The sequence below is a fragment of the Aythya ferina genome, assembly GCF_964211825.1.
Source record: "Aythya ferina genome assembly, chromosome: 6".
Taxonomy (NCBI): domain Eukaryota; kingdom Metazoa; phylum Chordata; class Aves; order Anseriformes; family Anatidae; genus Aythya; species Aythya ferina.
In genome coordinates, this window is record NC_140303.1 from 9250907 (window position 1) to 9269991 (window position 19085).

The 19085-nt window shown below is 48.3% G+C and overlaps 1 protein-coding gene across 1 annotated transcript; it reads right to left on the bottom strand.

The window, feature by feature from the left end:
- Positions 1–1159: 1159 nt before the first annotated feature.
- Positions 1160–18774, bottom strand: LANCL1 (LanC like glutathione S-transferase 1). The gene is made up of 9 exons (XM_084524754.1): positions 18615–18774; positions 17650–17767; positions 10029–10236; positions 6194–6329; positions 5679–5825; positions 3798–3980; positions 3139–3315; positions 2780–2852; positions 1160–1938 (listed from the first exon to the last, which is right to left on the bottom strand). Exons 1-9 carry the CDS (start codon positions 18696–18698, stop codon positions 1862–1864), a joined length of 1203 nt encoding a protein of 400 aa, XP_084380880.1. The 5' UTR covers positions 18699–18774; the 3' UTR covers positions 1160–1861.
- Positions 18775–19085: the final 311 nt, after the last annotated feature.

Genomic DNA, 19085 nt, shown 5'->3' on the forward strand with positions numbered 1-19085 from the left:
CTTCTGAAGGTGTTCCTGTAAGCCACAGGCACTGTCCAGCTTACGGATGCATCCGGGAACATTTCAGCAAATTCACCAGCGTGGTGGCTGTGGCTTATCTTGATCTCTTCAGAAGTGAATCCTTGTCACAAAGTGGGGGGTAAAATAACCCAAAGCCTGGTCATTTTAGTGTTTGATTGAACAGCTCTCCATTTGTCAGCTGTGTCCCAGCCCTGGTGATTTACCTGATTGATGTATGAACCCTGGGACGCGGTGCTGCCGCAACATCAGGCTGCATGAACCACCTCCTGTGCAAAAGGCTGGGCTTTGAAGAAGGCAGCCTGCAGGGAATGCTTTCTACCCTTTGCTAAAACCACCCTTCGTGGAGGTTCTTTCAGGTCTGCCTACTCCACTGTTAAAGAAGAGACTGCCCTGCCTTCAGACACACAAGCTAGCTGTGAGCGTGTCAGCTGTGGTCCTCGGGACAAGTGCACTACGCTGGCTGGAGAGGGCTCAGACTGCTGCTGCACGCCGCCCTGCAGCCACTCACCTGCTTGTCAGTGCCCTCAGGCACTCGCCAACTGCACCCTTGAAAGATCAAACCCACGTCCACCCCTGTGCGGGCCATGGAGCTGCCAGCAAACAGCACAAGGGAGTGAAGTGGAGTCAGTAAGGTGCCCTGTGCTCAGTACTTGGGTCATGCTTGGTGCTAAGAACGTGATTGAAGGGGTCAGGTCCCCAACTGCTGCAAATTAGCGTAGCATCAGCAAAGGACAAGGAAGCATATTTACCCCTTGCGAGTATACGGTGTGCTGACAGGTCAAGCCTATTTAACCTAGGGCGGATTTTCCAGGTGGATGGGTACACTTTGCATACTGAACTCCAGGAAGCAGTAACAAGTGATTCAAATTAACCAGGTTCAGGAAAACTTATTAAAAGAAAGCCTTGAAACAACAGCTACACAGGCAACAGGCTAAACACTGAGAGGACTCAGTGGAATACATTTCTTTTCCTATGCTGCTGCTGGCAGCCACCTGTAATATTCACATACAGTTTTAAATAAGGACTGCAAAATAAGTTTTCAAAGCTAAGCAGCAGCAACCACAGCAGCAAGCAGTCTTAGCTTACTTAAATTGGAGTTTTCCATTAAATGATCAATGGACTTCTGCAAGACAGCAAGTAAGCACAAAAACTAGTGGATTATTTATTCGTCTGTCACTGGAAAAAATGCACAAAGGAGCTATACATAATAGCCTTTGCCTATAAAGCACAGGTGTAAATTTTGGACAAAGCTTTGGCTTGTCAGTTCCAGCTGCGCCACTTGCAATCTGACATTAAAAAAAAACATATATAAAGACTCCACAGCCCGTCATACTCACTTCTTATGGAGCAGCCCAGCTCCTAAACTACCTGCTCCATGGATGGTCAGAAAGAAAACACTTAAAAGCATATTGCAGGGCAATGGTCTCAGTATTTCATCTTTTGTTTTCCAAAGGCAAACATCCTGCAACTATTTGTCAGCACAAAAGAAAAAAAAATAAATTAAATAGGCAAAGTTACATTCAATATAAATCTTTCTCCCACAAAATGGGATACAGAAAATAGCAAAACTTTGTAGCCAACAAAATACTGTACATTTTCCCCCAGCTCCCAACTGCAGCCCCACATTTTCAAGAGACACCAGCAAATCCTGCATTCTGTGTTTTAAACTGAAACAACGCAATGAGATGACTGGAAATATTAGAGAACTTAGCGTGCCCTCTGAGGGATGGGTGGACGTTCGGTTAGGTAAACAACGATGAGTTTGGAAGGAGGAGAAAGCAGCGCTGAACTGCTCTTCCTAGTGCAGAAGGATTCAGGCAAGGAGCTGCCAAGCTCAGGTTTAGAGTTCAAATGCCGGGAACTTGGCCTTTGTTGGCACCAGCAGGTCAGCAAGAAAGTAAATGGTTCCAGCCATTCCTGAGAACAAAAAAACAGGCAATGAGCTTCGGGAGATTCTGTATGGGCACCAATGCTATTGGTTATCCAGGGTGTGAATGAGTCAGGAAGACAGAAGAAAGGGAAATGTTTTCAGAAGGACCTAAAATAATTTCCAAAGTTTCCCAAGCAGCTTATGTACTTCTGTAGGTAGAGCCACCTACATTTAACATAAATCAAATGTTAAAAAACACCTGGGAAAACATGATGGGTCTCCCCACTTCCAGCCCCATCCCTTCTGGCTTTACCTGGCTTAAGAATCTGAACATCTTTGCAAAACTTTGGACCCTGTGATATCCTCACTGATGCAGCTGCCCTTGTTTGCTGGCCTGCAGCGAAGCTGGGGAGACTTAGGTTACCTGGGGAACCAGTTCTTTCAGCCTTTAGCAGGAGTGACAACGTGCTACAGGAGCCAAAAAGGCCTACAAATGCAGCCTCACTTGTTCTTCACTCATGTTTGAAATAGAACTAGAAAGCCCATGGAGAATTTTCATCCTTAAAAAGGCACAGAGGAGAGATTGCCTGAGAAGCCAGGCTACCATAAGGCAGACTTTGACCTGCATCCATTAATGAATTCCCCTTGAGATCTGCATGCAGAATCTGTGCAGGAGGCCCAAGGGGACAAGATGCTCCCTCTAGCTGGAGCTCCTGGCCTGTCTTACAAGAATCTGCTTCTGGGAAAGAGTAAAATCAGTGAACACAATTTCCCTCCCATTCTTTATCGAGTTTTGCAAAGCCCTCAGTGGATCATGCATTCAGTTTTTTTCTGTGCAGGACTGGCTCAGGCCCAGGAGCAAAACACAAGCTCAGAAAAGGAGGTTACCTTCAAAGAGTGAGAACGGCGTATCTGGAGTCCGACACCCGTGCTGACCATAGCTTAAACACCACTCGGCAAACTGGGAAAAGAGGAACAAAAAGCGTATAAATTTTCCTGGAGATGTGTCGTAAAACAAATACCACCCTCATCTTCACATTAACCCTTTGCAGAACGAGGCTTCTGCAGGATATTCCTTCTGTGCAGGCTGTCGGGCAATGACTGCACTGCTCGAGGACTATGCTGGTGGAACTGGTCAGAGCTAGCTGCACCTCTGCCATGCTGGAAATGAGGCTTCAAAGGAAAAGGCCATGATGTAAAACATGCAAAAGAGAATAATCCTCTCCCTTCCTCACACAGGCTCTCACCTTGCAGGCCCTGTACAAGTATTTCATGTTCTGAGTGAGGTTGTACAGCGCTAGGAAACCATAGGCATTGCCGGCCGTCCCGTGACAGAGCCCGTAGCCCTTCTTCAGTAACCCGTACTGCCAGATCACTTCTGCGCACTGCAGGGCATCATTTAGGTACTGCTGCTCCCCAAACACCTGTAGAGACACAAAAATATTCCCCCACGCTGAGGCAATTTCCTCCACACAGAGAGAGCAGCCCTGTGTGAGCGGGGAGGCCTGGGTTAATTAGCTCCTCACCTGCCTACCGGTGTGACTTTGCTGCCTGTTTTGGAGGATGTTTGGATGTGATGGATGGAGCTGTGTGACTGTTACTTACCACACAATTAGCTATCACCATCAGCCACCTGCAAAGGGACACCCTGCAAGACTGACGGGTTATTTTCAGAAATAAATTAAAAAATTTAATAATTTTTAAAACAACTTAATTATAAAAATAATTAACAAAAATGAAGTCTTTAAAACATGAACTGGGTCAGTCAGTGGGCCCTGCGGGGTGATGATGTTATTTCTTTGTAAGAAGCCATCCTGCTTTCAGGCAGGAGGGTCTCGCATGTTTTCTGCATGATGAAATTCCACATTTAGGGGCCCCCAAAGGATCTTTGCAAGATTTGCGGTACCTTGTAGGCCTGGAGAAGCATGTAGATAACACCTGGTGCCCCATGGCACCAGTGGACGAGCAGGTCTCTGGTATCATCGATGCAGGGAGGGTAATTGCCCGATGGGAACTTGAGCTGGCAGACGTAATCCACGCTGGGTTTGACTGCATTGTGCAGCTTTACTTGGCTCACTCCCAGGCCAGGCTAAAAGAGACAAAGTGTTAAATCTGGGAGACCTTTCTGTCTCTCCCTAAAAGGTCCAAAATCCACTTAAAAAGATAGAAACAAAGCCACCTATGTCCCTTCTTGCTCCTTGTAAATGATGTGTTTTCTTTAGCCCAGGCTTTCACTTGTCCCAGGTACCTGCCTGGCCCCAGGCTGCCCTTCAGCAGGGACTCGTTCCCAGATACCTCGTGTATCCCCAAAACAAAGACTTCTCCAAGAGTGTAATGCCGCCCTCAAAGCAAGAGAAGAAAAGTCTTTTCCTGAAGATAAGTAAGAATAGTCTCAGGTACCCAGCTTTGGAGTAAAGAGGTAAATTGTATAAAATAAATTGTATAAAAACAGCAGGAAGGGTGAATACAAGGAATGATTCCAAGCACCTCAGCTCGGAGCTGCTGGGCCACCCCTCCGGAGGGGTGATGTTGTGTTTTCACAGATGTTTCTAGGTAATTGCAAGGCCTCAGATGAGAGCAAGGGAGGGGCTTCTGTTTCCCCTCCAAATGACACTGCCCGGTACGAAAACTGCACAGCTCTGACCTCCTGTGGCAGGCTGCAAGGAGGACTCCAATTTAGGGATCACGCTGTTCCCAGGCTGATGCCTTGGAAATAAGAAGTCAATACTTGTGCTGTAAAAGCACTGGAGACAGGAGTCCAACATCCTCCTCTGTGTGCCCCTTGTCTGCTTCCCCCAAGGGTTTCTGTACGTTATGCTCAGCTCGTCTAGGCTCCTTGTGCTTCACACAGCACGGCATTTTATGGGAGACTCAGACTTTACAAATTTTAAAACAGCCTAAAACTCAGTGCAAATCTGAGTGCACAGCAGCACACTGCTGTCTTCCTTGCCCCCAGTCAGCTGTTCTTTACTCCTGAGCAATAATCACCTCCCATCCTCTTCTGAAAAGCTCCTTCTGCTTCAAAAGCACCAACCACCCCTTACTCTGAGTCATGTAAGAGAGTTAAATTCACAGGAACTCCGCTCCTGCATACAGGCATTAACTTTGAGGCTCCTACTTCAGACGTGAAAAAAAGCTCAAGCCTTGGTGAATTTTTTCCACCTGCTGTGAGTTAGGTCTAAAAAAAAATACCCCAAACCCCCCACACCTATATCTATGAACCTTGCTATGTTAAAATAATTTGCATCGCTCAGTGGGCACTCTTAATGCTTTGAAGATGCAATGTTGTTTATTGCTGTTATTACAGAGCTTAAGCACTGTAAATTTATGCACAAGGTGACCCACACAGGGGAATTATCACGCTGATTTCAGAGCTAGGGCAGGGAAGATTCCCAGAACTCTGCTGAGTTGTATAAAACTGTAAGAAAGGCAGCTTCAAAGCAAAAAGGCACTGCAGCTCCCAGATGCTTTATGGAAGTAAAAAGTCCCACAACTTTAACATTTAGATAGAAGGCCTGACCTTGGAAGGCATTTCCCACTTTTCTTCTATGCATATGATCTCTTTCACCATGTTTTTGTTACAGGTTATTGTTCTGTAACGATCTGAGATTGCTCCCAGTAACCAACTCAACAAAATAATGCAGAAAGCCCCCAGATACCAACAAAGGGAAATACATTATAAAGATGTCTTGCCTAGCCTGACACCGCCCTGAGCCTATTCAGAAGCCTCTCCTTGTAGGAAAGTGGAACAAGTGCTACCAGCCTCTCCCCTCCAAGTGCCTCTTACCTGCATGAGATAGTAGTAAATGCCAGCCAAGCCGTGGGCTGCCCCGACATAGTACTCCTGGTACCACTCATACATCAGCGGGCTCTTGGTGGTAAAATTCCTCCTTTTGGCCAAGCTCTCTCCAGAGGCCACAACTGCTTCGCAGACCTGTGGGTGGGAAGAGATGTGGGTGAGGGAAATGCTGCTGTCTTGGAGCCAGCACAATGGGTATCCTGATAAAAAACAAAGCTGCTTTACTCCCCTGGTGCAGTGGGGAGCGTGGTTGAAGGAGTGAGAGTGATGTCAATTCAGTCTGGGCATTTATATAGAGAGAGGGGGGGAGGAGGGGATGTAGTGCTGCTTCTCTTAAAAAGAACAGCAGGAGGGAAACCTCAAGGTGGTTTCTCACTTGTTGCCAGAATTGTCTGCATCTGGCACTGATTTTTTACCTGCTCAAAGGTGAGTGGGATGGGAAGAGACAGCTAACGAATCAGCAGGTGGCTAATTCAGCCTCTGCCGTTGAGAAGCCGCAGTACCTGCTGGATGTGACTTTGAGGGATCTTTTCCTCTCCGAAGTGCTTGTTCACAAAAAGCAGTGCATACAGGTAGCCCATGCGCCCATACAGCAGTTCGTCTGGCACTCGGGGGTCAACCTTGTGTAGGTGGAGCAAACTATAAAGAAAAATTCACGAGGGTGATCAGAGAACAATCAAAGCCATGTACACAAGTTGTGAGACTGGAGCTAAAAAAACAAACAAACAACAAACACCAAAAAAAAACACAACACAACACAAAACAGTTTGTCCCCCACTCCTGCCCACGCCCTGAGATCTGTCAGACAAGTCCCCGTGTCTCAGCATCCCAGTTATGCAGGGTACAAAATCTCTCCTTCTCCTCTGCTTTTTGTTTGGCTTAATGCTTTAGTCTGTTTAGTTCCCTGCAATGCTGCATGCTGGCAAGTCAGGCTAGTGCTGCAGGTATGTGAGAAAAGCTCACCCCTTATTCTCCAAAGTCCTGACAGCAAAGCCCCTTTACTGCCATGCCTGCAGGGCTCCAGAGCTACGCTGTCAGTGGCGGGAGCTAGAAATCTATGTAAGAGGTGGGGAGAAGCACCTGGACATGCTGTTTAACATCAAGCTTCTGTAGGACACGGAAGAAGCCTTCTCTAGGAAGAGTTAAACAACAGTGGGCAGCTCAGGAGAGCGTGAGTGCTGTGGGCTGCCTGTGGGGCAGCCCCACGATGACAACTGCTGGGCTGGCACCAGGCTTTAGCCCACAGCTGCAGAGTGGGAGCTCTGCTGGAGTCTGAAACCTTCTGAGCCATTTTTCTGTTACGGTTTTGCGAAGCTGGTGATATTCCCGTTGTGCTAATGGTGACAGAGCTCTTCAGGATGGTACTCCATAGACTGGAGGTCCTGCCGTGCCAGAGCAGCAGGCAGGGCTGGGACTGGTTCTGGCTTTATTTTCCTGTTCGTCTCCGAGAAATGATGGCACTCTGAAAAATGCCATCACTTTTGAAACACCACCAAAAGCAGCTCCAAGGCTGTTTCTTCAGCTGATTCCTGCTGCAGCTGCAAGAGGGAAAGGGCTAAAACAGGAGAGCACTGTGTGCAGGGCTTCCCCGTCACAGCAGTGTGAGGAACAGAAGATGCACTTTGGCAGCCCTTGCTCCCAGGCAGAACGAGGTGCTGCGAGGGGAAGAGGCAAGCAAATGTCCCAGGTACCCTCAGAGCACAGAGAGGACGCTGGGCTCTGACTCCTTTTGGCAGGAGGGTTTCCCTTGGCACTGGACTCAAAGTGAGCAGAGATATCAGAGGAGAAAGGAGAGAACAACATCTCGAGGTGGATTGGCCCTGTCTCCTCTTGCATCGCTCCCTGGGGAGGTTTCTTACGGATTAAACCCAAGAGACAGCTTTTGCACACAAGGCTAGGAATAACCAGGGGCCTGGCAAGCCTGTCTGGCAGGGATCCTGCTCCCAGCTGCGTGGGCTGAAGGGAAAGCCCTGCTGCTTCCCCGTGTCCTCTGTCCCCACGTCCAAGGAAAGCAGATAACAAGGAGGGCTCCCAAGGAGGAAGGCGGCGCTTCAGCAGACGGGCAGTGCCCAGCAGCAGGCTGGCAGGAACAGATGCTGGCTGGTGATGATGCTCAGCTCCGAGGATGTCAGGAAAATGTCAGGTGCAATAGCAGCAATGGGTGGCTGGATAAAAAGTAACACCCATGCTAAGGATTTTCAGCAGTGTGGATGTAAAATCTCCTCTTACTGAGGAAATCTGGAGCAGCTGGAGCTACTGTTCTTGCTCCCTTCACGTTTCTGCTTCTAGCTGCCTTCCCAGCCAGGGCCATCAGGGGAGAAGCTTGCCAGCAGTTGCTGTCCTTTTAGATCCACGGGGCAGGGCTGCACAGCATGTGTGCAGTGAGATACCCAGGCTGCTGCTGTACAGACTACAGTCCGAACGTGTTTCTCAGGTGTGAGGGGGATTAAAAAAAAAGGGTCCCAAAAGAAAGAGCCACTGCTCGCAGATCAGGCTGTTATCTCAACTGCCAGAAATCACTAGTGTCTGGTCAGAGGGAAAGTGAGGCAGCTGCAAAGCAAGAGGGGGCATTTGTAAGCCACTGGCTCTAAAAGCACACCGCTGACCTGCTGAATTGGGGGGGGACAGCAGGGAAAAGAGCTCCTGGAACACAGCTCCGATTTTCACACGGTCTCGGAAAATGGGCTGCCCTGAAACATTACTCTCCTGAGCATAAAAGCACATTTCTTGGTCATGAACTCATTTAGGCAAGAGCAAGGCAGAAAAGTAAGCTCCTGTCTTTCCCACTGCAGGGAGAACCTGGCTGGTGAATTCTCTCCTCAGCACCTGAAGATGAGGCGCTTTAAAAGGCAGAACACAATGGAGAGAGGCTCTCCTTCCCCACAGTGGTAACAGAAGGCCACTTTCCAGGCACTGCATAACTTAGCAACCCTTCTGTAACTAAACAGCATATTCAAAACCCACTGAAGAGCTTTGATCAAGGGAACTACTTCTCAAAGAGAAATACTCTCTTTTTAAAGGTAGCATGGTCAGGCTAACTGCTCTGGGAATTGGTGGTAGAGCAAGGACAGCGTAAATGTTCCTTCAAAAATGCCACAATTTTCTCTTTCTTCCTCTCAGATGTATGAAGAAACCCATTTCCAAGGCTCTGCCCGCATTATGCCATTAGATGGCAGTGCAGGATTAATCACCAGTTTCCATTCTGCCACAACACTGTAAGCAGAACAGCAGGGATATGTGAGGAGGAGATTACAGCAAGAAAGATCACGGATTTTCCATAACTTGGGGCTTATGTACTGACCACAACTGGCTGCTAATAGTTGGCAGATCAGTTGCCTTGTTAGCAAATACATTAATCATAGTGAGATTCACCACTTGGACACAGTCTTAAGGAAAATCCGAACCACAGAGTATTTTAAGAATAAAAAAGGGAGATCTGTCTTCAGACTGACCGCATCTATGTAAATGAGAAGCTATTCTTAGTTGAAGGAGTGGGAACGGGGTGCCCAAGTCATACTGGACCCTCAGATAGCCATTCCTGATGTTTTTAATCCGTATCATGCATGATGTTTTGGGAGCTCATGGCTGTTTTAAGGACATTCAGCGTCATTCTGAAGTGCCTGGGTTTTGTCTTGTTTGTGTGCTGACCACTCATGAGCAGCATCTCTGCGCAGGGCTGTTTCTCACCCTCTCAAACTTATCTCCCTTAAGCAAGAAAAGCTCGCAACTGCAATCTCCTCCTCTCTTTTTCTTTCCTTCCTCTATCATTTGCTGATCTGATTGTACGACTGCTTCTACGTCCTGTTTTTTCTTAAGTATCCAACAAAAATACATCTGAAAACAGTTGAAGGAAGGCAGGAAATAGAAATAAATGAATCATAACCAGCTGCATTCAGCAGTTGAAAAGGATGCTGTCAATCGTAGGTCTAAGTCAAAGCCAATTAACAAATAGTAAGTGGAAGCAAGTGACACATTTCTCCTTTTCCTCAAAATGGCAGTAAAGCTAAATTTAAGGTTTCCAAAAAAAATCCCAAACCTCCCCTTAGTTTTATTTATTTATTTTTTAATTTGGGCATTTTTTTCCCTGTGTTACCTGAATTATTTCTGAAGTGGCAATGCCAGCTAAGCACTATCCCTGCTCCCCTACCTGCAGCCCCAGCCAGGCAAGCTTCTTCAGGGCAGACGTTTGCGTTGCCTTGCTATGTGAATGGATTCCCTGCCTCTAAGACTGCCAAAATCTACTCAGGCTTGGAGGAGACAGCCTGGAACAAGCCCAGACCAGTTCTACAAGCAAGTGCAGGATGAACGTCAGGTCGAAGACATAAGCACGCATTTTACCGAGTGATGCAGTCTTCTGACTGCTTCTGGTTCTGCAGTTTGTGGTAGACGACAGCAGCCACTGCCAGAGGCCCGGCATCGCCACACAGGAACGTGACGGATCGTTTCGTCAGGCAGCTCAGGCTCTTCTTCACGTACTCCTGGGCCACCTGGAGGTAGGCTGGGTCTCCGTACACATCGTAGAGGTGCAAGTACAGCAAGGCAATGCCTGCGGAAGGAACACTAAGATTGTAACCCTCAGAAAACTTTGCATCTTGGTTGTTTTAACACTAAAAGCCTGGCCCTCAGCCTCATCTTAGGCATAACCCCCGGCGGCAGCATCCACACCTTCTTTTCCTGCTTTGTGACCTCTTTGTGCCTCATGCCACTCGTGAGTGGGCTGCAAGTGGAGACAAACAGCAGTGTCTGACCCAGGAAGGCCTGGAGGACAGCAGAGCCTCTGAAACACGGGTTACATGCTGTTTTAGTAGTTGGGAGCAAAAGAGGAGACCTAGGCAAAGCCACCTAAACCTACAAACTGTGCCTGGGACTGTGGTGCAATACAGTGAAATTAAAACAAAACAAGCCACCAGAACAGCAGAAAACATCAGGCAAGACAGGACTTGTGGCAGAGTGGTGCTGAGCTGTTTGCCTGTCTCAGCTGCTCCTTCCCATGCCAGGAGGTGAAGGGCTGGGTCCCTTAGCTTGGATCAGATTAAAGTGACACATCATCAGCACTGAGAAGCATCCTATCGGGCTCTATTTTTTAAAATTTTATTATTATTTTTTTTTCCCTTCCCACTGGGAAGCATGAGCAAGACTGCTACACATCTGTGGAGACCAGCTGCTGATGAGCAGGTCCCAAGCCCTACTAGAGGGGCTGGTGCATCCTACAAAAGAGAAGAGGCTGCACATTGTTGTCAAGAGTAGCCCTGGTCTGAAAAAGATTAGCTACCTGGAACGCTGGAAACGGCTGCATGGTCTTCCCTGGATGTTTTCTGTGGGGTGGGCAGTTACAGAAAGAGCTCTGCTACTAAGAAGTCGCAGCAATTGCTGTCCCTGGGCTCTGCCTGCCCTGCCTTCATCCAGCTCTCGAAGCTTTTAGTATGTAGCTGCATTTGAAAGGTCTGCCACATTCAAACATTCTTCTGATCTGGAAAGCATCCTCAAACATGCACTGGAGAAAGCTACTGGTCTGTATCCCTCTGAGAAAGGCTCCTTTCTCTCCTCACCAGCAACTATTTCTGTGAAGCCACAGATTCTGTGTTTAAGCCTAAATTAATTGAGCCAACCTCTGCAGATTTTGGTGTTGCAAGGGGGGCAGGGTAGGAAGAAACATGCTGCACAATTACTTTCTACGGTACCGAGGACAATTTTAAATTTAGATCACTTTCTCATTTTGCACGGGTAATCTCCAAAGCTTCGTGCTACAGACAATTCAATTTCACATGTATATTAAGGGCAAATTTCCATTTCCCGCTGAAGTTAATAACCTTGTCCTCTCTCAAAGCAGTTTCGTGTCAGTATTTCCAGGGAGAGAAGCCCAGCTGCATGGTACCATCACTCAGCTTTATAAGGACGTGGACACGAAGCCTTGCTTTAAGGAGAACCCTCCTCTTTCAGCCAGCAAATGCAAAGCAACTCCCCTTGATTTATTTAGCACCTAGCACAGCCTCTAGGCTCTTAATAGGCCTGATAGCTGTCTGAGCACAACTTGCACTCTTGAGTTACCTGCTTTAATATACAACTTTTTGCTTTCTAAGTAGCTTCTATTCCCACCGCCATTATACCACCCTAATTACGTACGTAACTACCACACCAAGAATGATGCTAGGACCGAATTCTGAGAAAGTAAATGTCTCACCATTGTTTTCCTCTGACTTCCTCGCCTCTCCTCTTTTAAACATTTCTCATCCTCCTTCCCTCCCAGCTCAAGCATTCTCCAACAATCGCTCTTTTGGAAAAGACTCCAAAAAACATTCATCTACGTTAAGGGATGGGAGTAAAAGCTTTGCTTGCCCAAATCATTTGTCTTTCCTTCTTCTTTAAAAAAGAAAAGCTGTCAAACTGCATCTAAAGACAATTTTCTCAACTCATGCCTCAAGGAACTCATGCTCCCAGGACGATCAGCAGGGCACGAGGCAGTGCTACCTGCGAGCCCACAAGTAGGGAAAACCAGCAGAGAGCAGAAGCACGCACAAAACCATGGTATTTACAGATGCATGTAGAGGGATACCAAACGCAGCCACCTGTGTGGGAAATGTTGCACACTGACCTGCCTGCCAAGATGCAGATGGTCATTTCAGAGGCAGTGCAGTTTGCAGACGAGTTTCCCCCAATGGAATTGGCTCAAGTAAGCTGTGCTGCTCTGCAGAAGTTAACCCACGACTCTGCCTCAAGCCCTCTCCACTACCTTCCTCACCCTAGCTGTGAGGTTTGTAGGGTTTGCAGGCTTACATGATGGGTTTCTGGTATGCTTTCCGTGCCATACAAACATCACATCCTTGATCAAACGGGACCCTGTAGGCGGTGGATCTGCTCCACTACCATGCACCTTGGAGGTCTGTGCTCAGTGTCACAGCTGGAAGTGCCTGTGACCTGTTTTTGTGACCTCTGAGACCCCCGATTGTTCCCAGCAGAATTGCCACACTGCAGCTGTCATCTGCTGCTATTGCCAAAAATTTATGGGCTTTGTTCTGTGTATCAGTTATCATTGGTCTTTCCTCTCTGTAGTTTCTCCAGACTACATTTTTTTCTCCTTGCAGTGTAAGGCCTTGCTGCATACCCACAAGTGACAGAGAATGCATCAGACATCACTTGTTGGTGCAGGACAGCGGTGAACATGTGAGTTACCGACAGCACATCCTTTTAGGAGGGCTCTGATCACCAAAACTGCCATCCCTAGGGTGCAGGGAGCCAATGCACTGGAGAAAGAATGACCGAGACACCTGCTGGCTGCAGAGAATCATGAGGCAAAAATCAGTTTTGTATCTCACATCAAAGCCTCTTTATTTAACATCTTCACTAGGATGGTAAGCAGCATCTCTCTCCTCTTGCCATCCTGTATCAGCAGATGTAGAGGGTTGCTTTGTGTTAAAGGCTTCTTTTGGGGAGGCATAGGAGGAGACTTAAATGCACACAGTGGGAACAGATGTGTTTGCACCAATCACCTAATGCTGATGGTCCTGATTTTAGAAGCCATTGCCTCCAACAGAGCAGACATTGCTGTAGACAGAAGACAAGCTCTTGCTGGAGAGCTAAAGTGCTGCAACAGGCTGAAAAAAAAATCTCTCTCTACCATATGACCATTCTGTTGGTCAAACAGAAGTAAAGCTCTGTCTGGACTTGCCCCCAGGCTCCTTCTGTTGGGTTGCACCACCACTGCCAACCGTTCTGCTGGCGGGAGACAGCAGTGAGACAAAGCTTCCCCCTCGTGCTGGATGAAGGTGAGAAGGAAGCACTGCTGGGTGTCAGCTCTGCTGCAGTCCCCTTGTTGACAACAGCGGGGGGATGCCCATGAGACTGCTCTGTATGTGCCTCCTTCCCTTTGTGGGGAAGCTGCTGCCCGTTCAGGTGCTGGACAACACCAGCAGCTGACCCAGCGTGGGCCTTTCCCAGAGGTCCCCAGGTTGGCACAGGAGGAGATTTCTGGGTCACTCAGCCAGGCAGTACCCTTAAAGCAGGATGTCAAATCTAGAGGGAAGAAGCACATCATGATCTCTGCACGGAGCAAGAAAGCCTGATGGTTTGTAGTGGGAAACCTGATGACATTTTAATGAGTCAGGCATGGGGTAAAAGTTACGGAGGGGGTGGAAAAGCTCTACTGCCCAGCTCAAAGGATAATGAGCATCTTTTCTGGTGCAGAGGTGTGGGATGTCATTTCACACTCACAAATTCATGTCAAAGGCGTGTTGAATGGGAAAATGAGCTGTCTTCTATAGAGGGTCTATTGTCCTGTGTTTGAAACTGCCTGGGGGCTCACAGGTGCATTTTATTGCAGCTTGCCTTCCTAGTGTGTTGTGGGATATGGGGTGTCTCTCAGGATGCCTCAGATTCTCCAACAAGAAAACCTGGTAATAACGCTTTTGTAAAACTTACTTTTCTCCTTCTGAGAAAAAATAAAAAAAAAATAAACAACCCAGCCCAAACCAAAATACCCTTCACTTCATCACCAAATCCTAGAAGAGGCTGGGTTAGAAGAGACATACAGAGGTCATCTGATCCAACACCCGGGATTAAAGCCAACTTCAAAATTACACCTCATTGCTCAGAGCCTTGCCCAGTCTAACACTTAGCATCTCCAAGAATGGAGACTGCACAAAAACCTGGCAGGATGTGGCTTATGAGGGGGACACAAAGCATTCTCTCTCCTCAAATGTAGCCCTATTGCATTTTACTCTGTAGGGCTTGTCTGAGCATTTCTGTTTTTCTGAACAGAGCTTCTAAGGGGATGCATGTTCTCTGGGTTATGAGGTTAAAACTAGGATATCACAGTGAACTGAACAAAAGGCATTTTTCCAGAACCTCTCTTGAACTGGTACAGTCAGAATTTCTACTCGTTCTTAAGTGGCTTTTCTTTCATCTGGCGTGTCCTTTGAAGAGTCCTTTCAAAAGGCAGCTCAGCCCTTCTCTGCTCCACTTGCCCAGAGGCCAGCTGAAAGCTGCGGCAGGGGCAAGCCACCTGGACTCACTGGCTTGGTTCAGAGGCCCTCCAGCTCTAAAAGCCATGGCTAGTACACGGCTCAGGAAGGAAATGCTTGCATGGGAAACAAATCCCAAAAGCACTGGCAAAATGGGCAGGCAGGAGAATCTCTCCCTTCCGCAGCATTTCAGAGGGCAGACCACCCCATCATCTTGGGACACCAACAGCCAACAGGGAGCAGACTCAAGAGCTTCCCAGCTTCTGCAGTCAGCAAAGAGGTGCCAGCAGTGAAGTCAGACTTGTTCCATTTCTTTTCCACCATCTGTCCTTCCAGTCTAGCTGGTCTTTCAAGCACAGCCTCCTGCACTACAAGGAGACCAACACATATCTGTAACTCTTAGGCATCATCATGTTTGACAACAGGCAAGAGTGGCATACTGCTGCAAGGATTTGAACCGCTTCTGATTCAAAATTAACTTCAGGCAGTTTACCTCCCTCTGTCAATACTTTGGTACCAGTGAAACAGATTAAGACCGCAAAAACTTTTGCAGCAGTCTAGCTAAACTGATTATAAGAGAAAGTGGAACACAACAGCTGAGCCTGCTCTACAGCCAGGCACGTACCAGGCTTTGCCTACAGGGCCCTGATCTCTCCGGGGAACTGAATGAAACCGTAACAAGCAGATTCAAACGTGTTCTGAGGGCATTCAGCTGTACACTGCATAATCTGGATCCGAAGTGCGCTGTCACTGCCTCTGAGCTGAAAATGCAAGTCCTACCTTCCCTCTGCTCCAACTTCACGTGCCAAGAAGCTGTGGCTGTGTGGGGGAACAGGGCTCTCAAGTGCGTTGGGAAAGAAATAGGCACCAAAGCAAAATGCCAGCATATGCTGCGTATTACAGGGTGTAATGCAGTACGCTCAAGTATGTTACATTTCACACAGAGTTTACGCTAAGAGAGGCACATTTCAAATCTCCCTTATTAGCGGCCACAAGAGTGCGGGTTGATTTCAGACTGCTGGGCAATGATTTACATGAGAAGATACTCAACAAGCCTCTTCTACTTAAGCAATTAAGGGAAAAAGCTGCTGTCTTGGCCCAATTAATTTGCTCTCTGGAAACCAGCACTGAATAAATTAATATAGCTAGGATTAGAAAAGAAAGGAGGATGACTCACATACAGCGTAATATCTGCAAACTTCACTTCTCTGGCTGTGACCCGCAGGAAATCTGTCCACAGGCTTTTTCTAATCCTATTAGCCAAGGCAAGAATGTTGTATGCCCAATGAGGAATGATCCCAGGGAGGAAAAAAAAAGAGAAATGCCTCTCAAGAAACCGCTTTCCAAAATAATAAAAAAATAAATTAAAAAAAAAAAAGAAAGCAGAAATCCTACCAGAACTCAGCCACTGTCACTTTCCAACATGAGGCTCCTTAAGGCCACCCTATGAAAAGGGAAGTGTTTACCTTCCCCTGCAGACTTTCAGCTGGCTGTCCTGCTTTACCTCCTGAATTCCTCTGGCCAGAGGTAGACTGCTGCCAAGCCAAGCAGCATCATCATACCTGAAGGCCATCATCACATCCAGAGTGCTCTTCACACAAAGGGAGCTGAGGGAAGGCTGAACCCCTCTCTCCCAGATTAAGCTCAGCCAGTACTGAACAGAAATTCACACACAGCAGCAGCAAAGTGCTGCCAAGCAGCAAATGAAAAGAAAAAAAAAAAAAAAAAAAAAAGAAACACACAATAGTCTTCTCCCACGCTGGAATTCAACAGTGGCACGGTAGCATTTCTTATGAATTGTGTTGGAGTGGTCTTACTGCTTGTTTACCTTACCAAAATTTTCAAGCAGCTATTTCTGGCACTGCTTTCACCAAGCTGCAACATTAGCTTAGCATCAACACAATGATCACTGTTCTTCTAGCAAAATGTTGGCATCAAGTTCCATCGCATCTAAGCACAAACCAGCCATGCCCAGATTACAGCATGGAAAATTGCCATTTAGGATCACAATGTATTGAGGAAAATAAAGAAAAAAGCCATGACAGCAAAAAAAAAATAATAAATCCTTCAGCAGTCACAAAAGTAACTGCACCTATCCCAAGATCCCTCCCTAGAGCCTGGCACAGCGCAGAAAGAAGCGCCTTGAAAGCTGACAAAGCACACAGCAGAATCCAAAAGCCAAAAAGGATGAGGCAGAGAAATGTGTCCTCCCTGCCTCCAGGGGGTAGGAATAGGGTGGGGAAGGTAGGGCACGCTCCTAAAGTAGGAAGAACAGGTTGAAAATGCACCACGGGAAAAAGACAAACTCCTGGAAGCTTAGGATAGAAGGGTTTGTGCAAAGAAGGCTTCCATCCATAGTTATATTTGCATTTCTGCTCCCTCTAACAGCTCCTAGAGCAGAACTAGCCCTGGCTGAGTGGAGGGACACTACCTGGGGAGAAGGAATGGTGCAATTTGACAATCAAACATCGTCACAAGATAAAACTCAGCCCAAGCCAAAACGATGGACATTAGTTCAGGCTCTAAGGTCATGCCTGCCACTCTGCAAGAAGCCCTTACAGGAAAATGGCCTGCTATGCACATAGGCCTACTTCACAGAGTAGTAGTTATAAACACCCTCAGCACAGCTACATTTGGAGCCAGTCTCTTCGAAGGTTCCAATATTTGCTCTCAAGAAGATGCATCTCAATCCTCTCGCTTTATTTGTTGCAGAAGCGTGGCACTGTTACTCAAGATCTAGTCTTACTTACCTTGCAATGCTATGGTCCTCCCTTTGCAGTTTGAGTTCTGCTGCCAAAAAAAGGTGAGTCACTGAACGACAACCCCTTGGTTTAACAGATTAAACCATCATGCGGGAGAAGTGCCATTCACGATACAAATCTGCTGTCGTCAAACTACAAAGAAACAGGGGCTGACTTAGCCTAACCTTGAGGACAGTTTCAGAGGGGTTGAGCTCCCTTCTGAGCAGATGGCTGATTTTTGTGCCCAGGGGGCCACCCTACCTGTCCAGCCAGTGTAAGCCGTGCAGTCATGGGGGTCGGCACACTTGAGGCCCCTCTCCATCTGCTGGAGCAGCTCCCTTATTTTGTTGTTCAGACGCTGCGTGAACTCAGGCGTCAGCTGTGCAGAATCAAGAAACACCAGAGAAAGGCAACATCAGCACACCGGGAAGGTCTTGGTAAATGGCTGAACGCATGTGAAAGCGCCTGGGGGCACACACCAGGGATTTTCTCCAGCTGCTGGCAGCATTCAGCTCCTAGCAAATATCCAAGAAGTCTTTGCCAGCAACTGCTACCCCACCACCACCAGGGCCATCCCCTGCCCTGAGGCTGCAATGCCAGCACCTGTAAGGCCTCAAAGCCATGCTGGAGGAAGATAATTTCTTGTCCTGGCTTTAAACCACGGACAGAGGTGGGCAGGTTGGAAGCTACCTTAGAAGTCCTGGGCACCTTCTTCTTTCTGGAAAGCTCTGCTGGGATAGGATTGTCAGGTCTTTAACCTCCCAGGAACAGCTGGGCCACCACACCAGAAAGAGTGAAAAACCTGCAAAGGGTTTCTGTGACCTCAGGTTTTGCCAGTGCCACAGGAGATGCTCCGATAATCATCCACCTTGGAGGAGGACACAGCAGCCAACCTATTGCTTTACCACAGGCACACGAGGACCGTGACACCACATACCCTCACCCGCTGCCACCCCCTGCCAAACAGCCCCTCGGTACAAAACACCCCAAAACCTTTTATTTTGCTTTAAAAAAAGACCAGAAAGCCCACTTCTTTTTTTGCTGTTGCTTAAGAAAGCCCACCCTGGGAGCCCCCCCAGGGCACCCCCCAGCCTGAGGGGCTTCTTCCCGCAGCCCCCGCCGGGCGCGGGGCCGCGCTGGGAGGGACTCGGCGGGCGGCCGGGGCAAAGCGACAACCCCCGGCCGCTCCCCCCCTCACCCAGCCCGGTCCCCGCGGCCCCACTCACCCGCCCGGCGGCATCGAAGTAGCCGGTGGCCAGGGATTTATCGTAGTCCGCGTAGGGGTTGGGCAGAGCCCGCTGCGCCATCATGGTGCCCGCCGCTCGCTGCCCGCCCCGCCCAAATGGCGGCGGCCGCCGGGAGGCTGCGGGAGGCCGGGCCGGGGAACGCCGCCCCACAGCGCCCAGCCCCAGTCCCAGCCCTATAGCGATGTGTAGGGCTTGGGTTGCGGGCTGAGTCCCCGTGTGGGCCCGGATCGCAGGGTTTTAGGGGTCCTCTGAGGTTTTGGGAGCCATTTTGGCTGGCTCTGAGGGACGTAGGACGGGGGAGTTTGTGGGTGCCTTGCTGCTGGCTCTGGGGGGTTTTAAGGATCCTCTGGAACTCCCTGCAAATGTTCCTGTGGGGTTTGGGAACTCTGTGAGGTTTAGGGGATGCCTTTTGGCTGGAGCTGTGTAATTTCAGGGCCCTGTCTACCTGGT

Bases quoted from the DNA above. Each gene is read 5' to 3' on its own strand.
- LANCL1 (XM_084524754.1), bottom strand. From the start codon at position 18,698: ATGATGGCGCAGCGGGCTCTGCCCAACCCCTACGCGGACTACGATAAA. The intron at 6,330-10,028 runs GTAAAATGCGTG...TTTTCTTTATAG, and splicing joins TCAGAAGACTGCATCACTCG to TTTGCTCCACCTACACAAGG. The intron at 2,853-3,138 runs GTGAGAGCCTGT...CTCTTTTCCCAG, and splicing joins ACTTGTACAGGGCCTGCAAG to TTTGCCGAGTGGTGTTTAAG.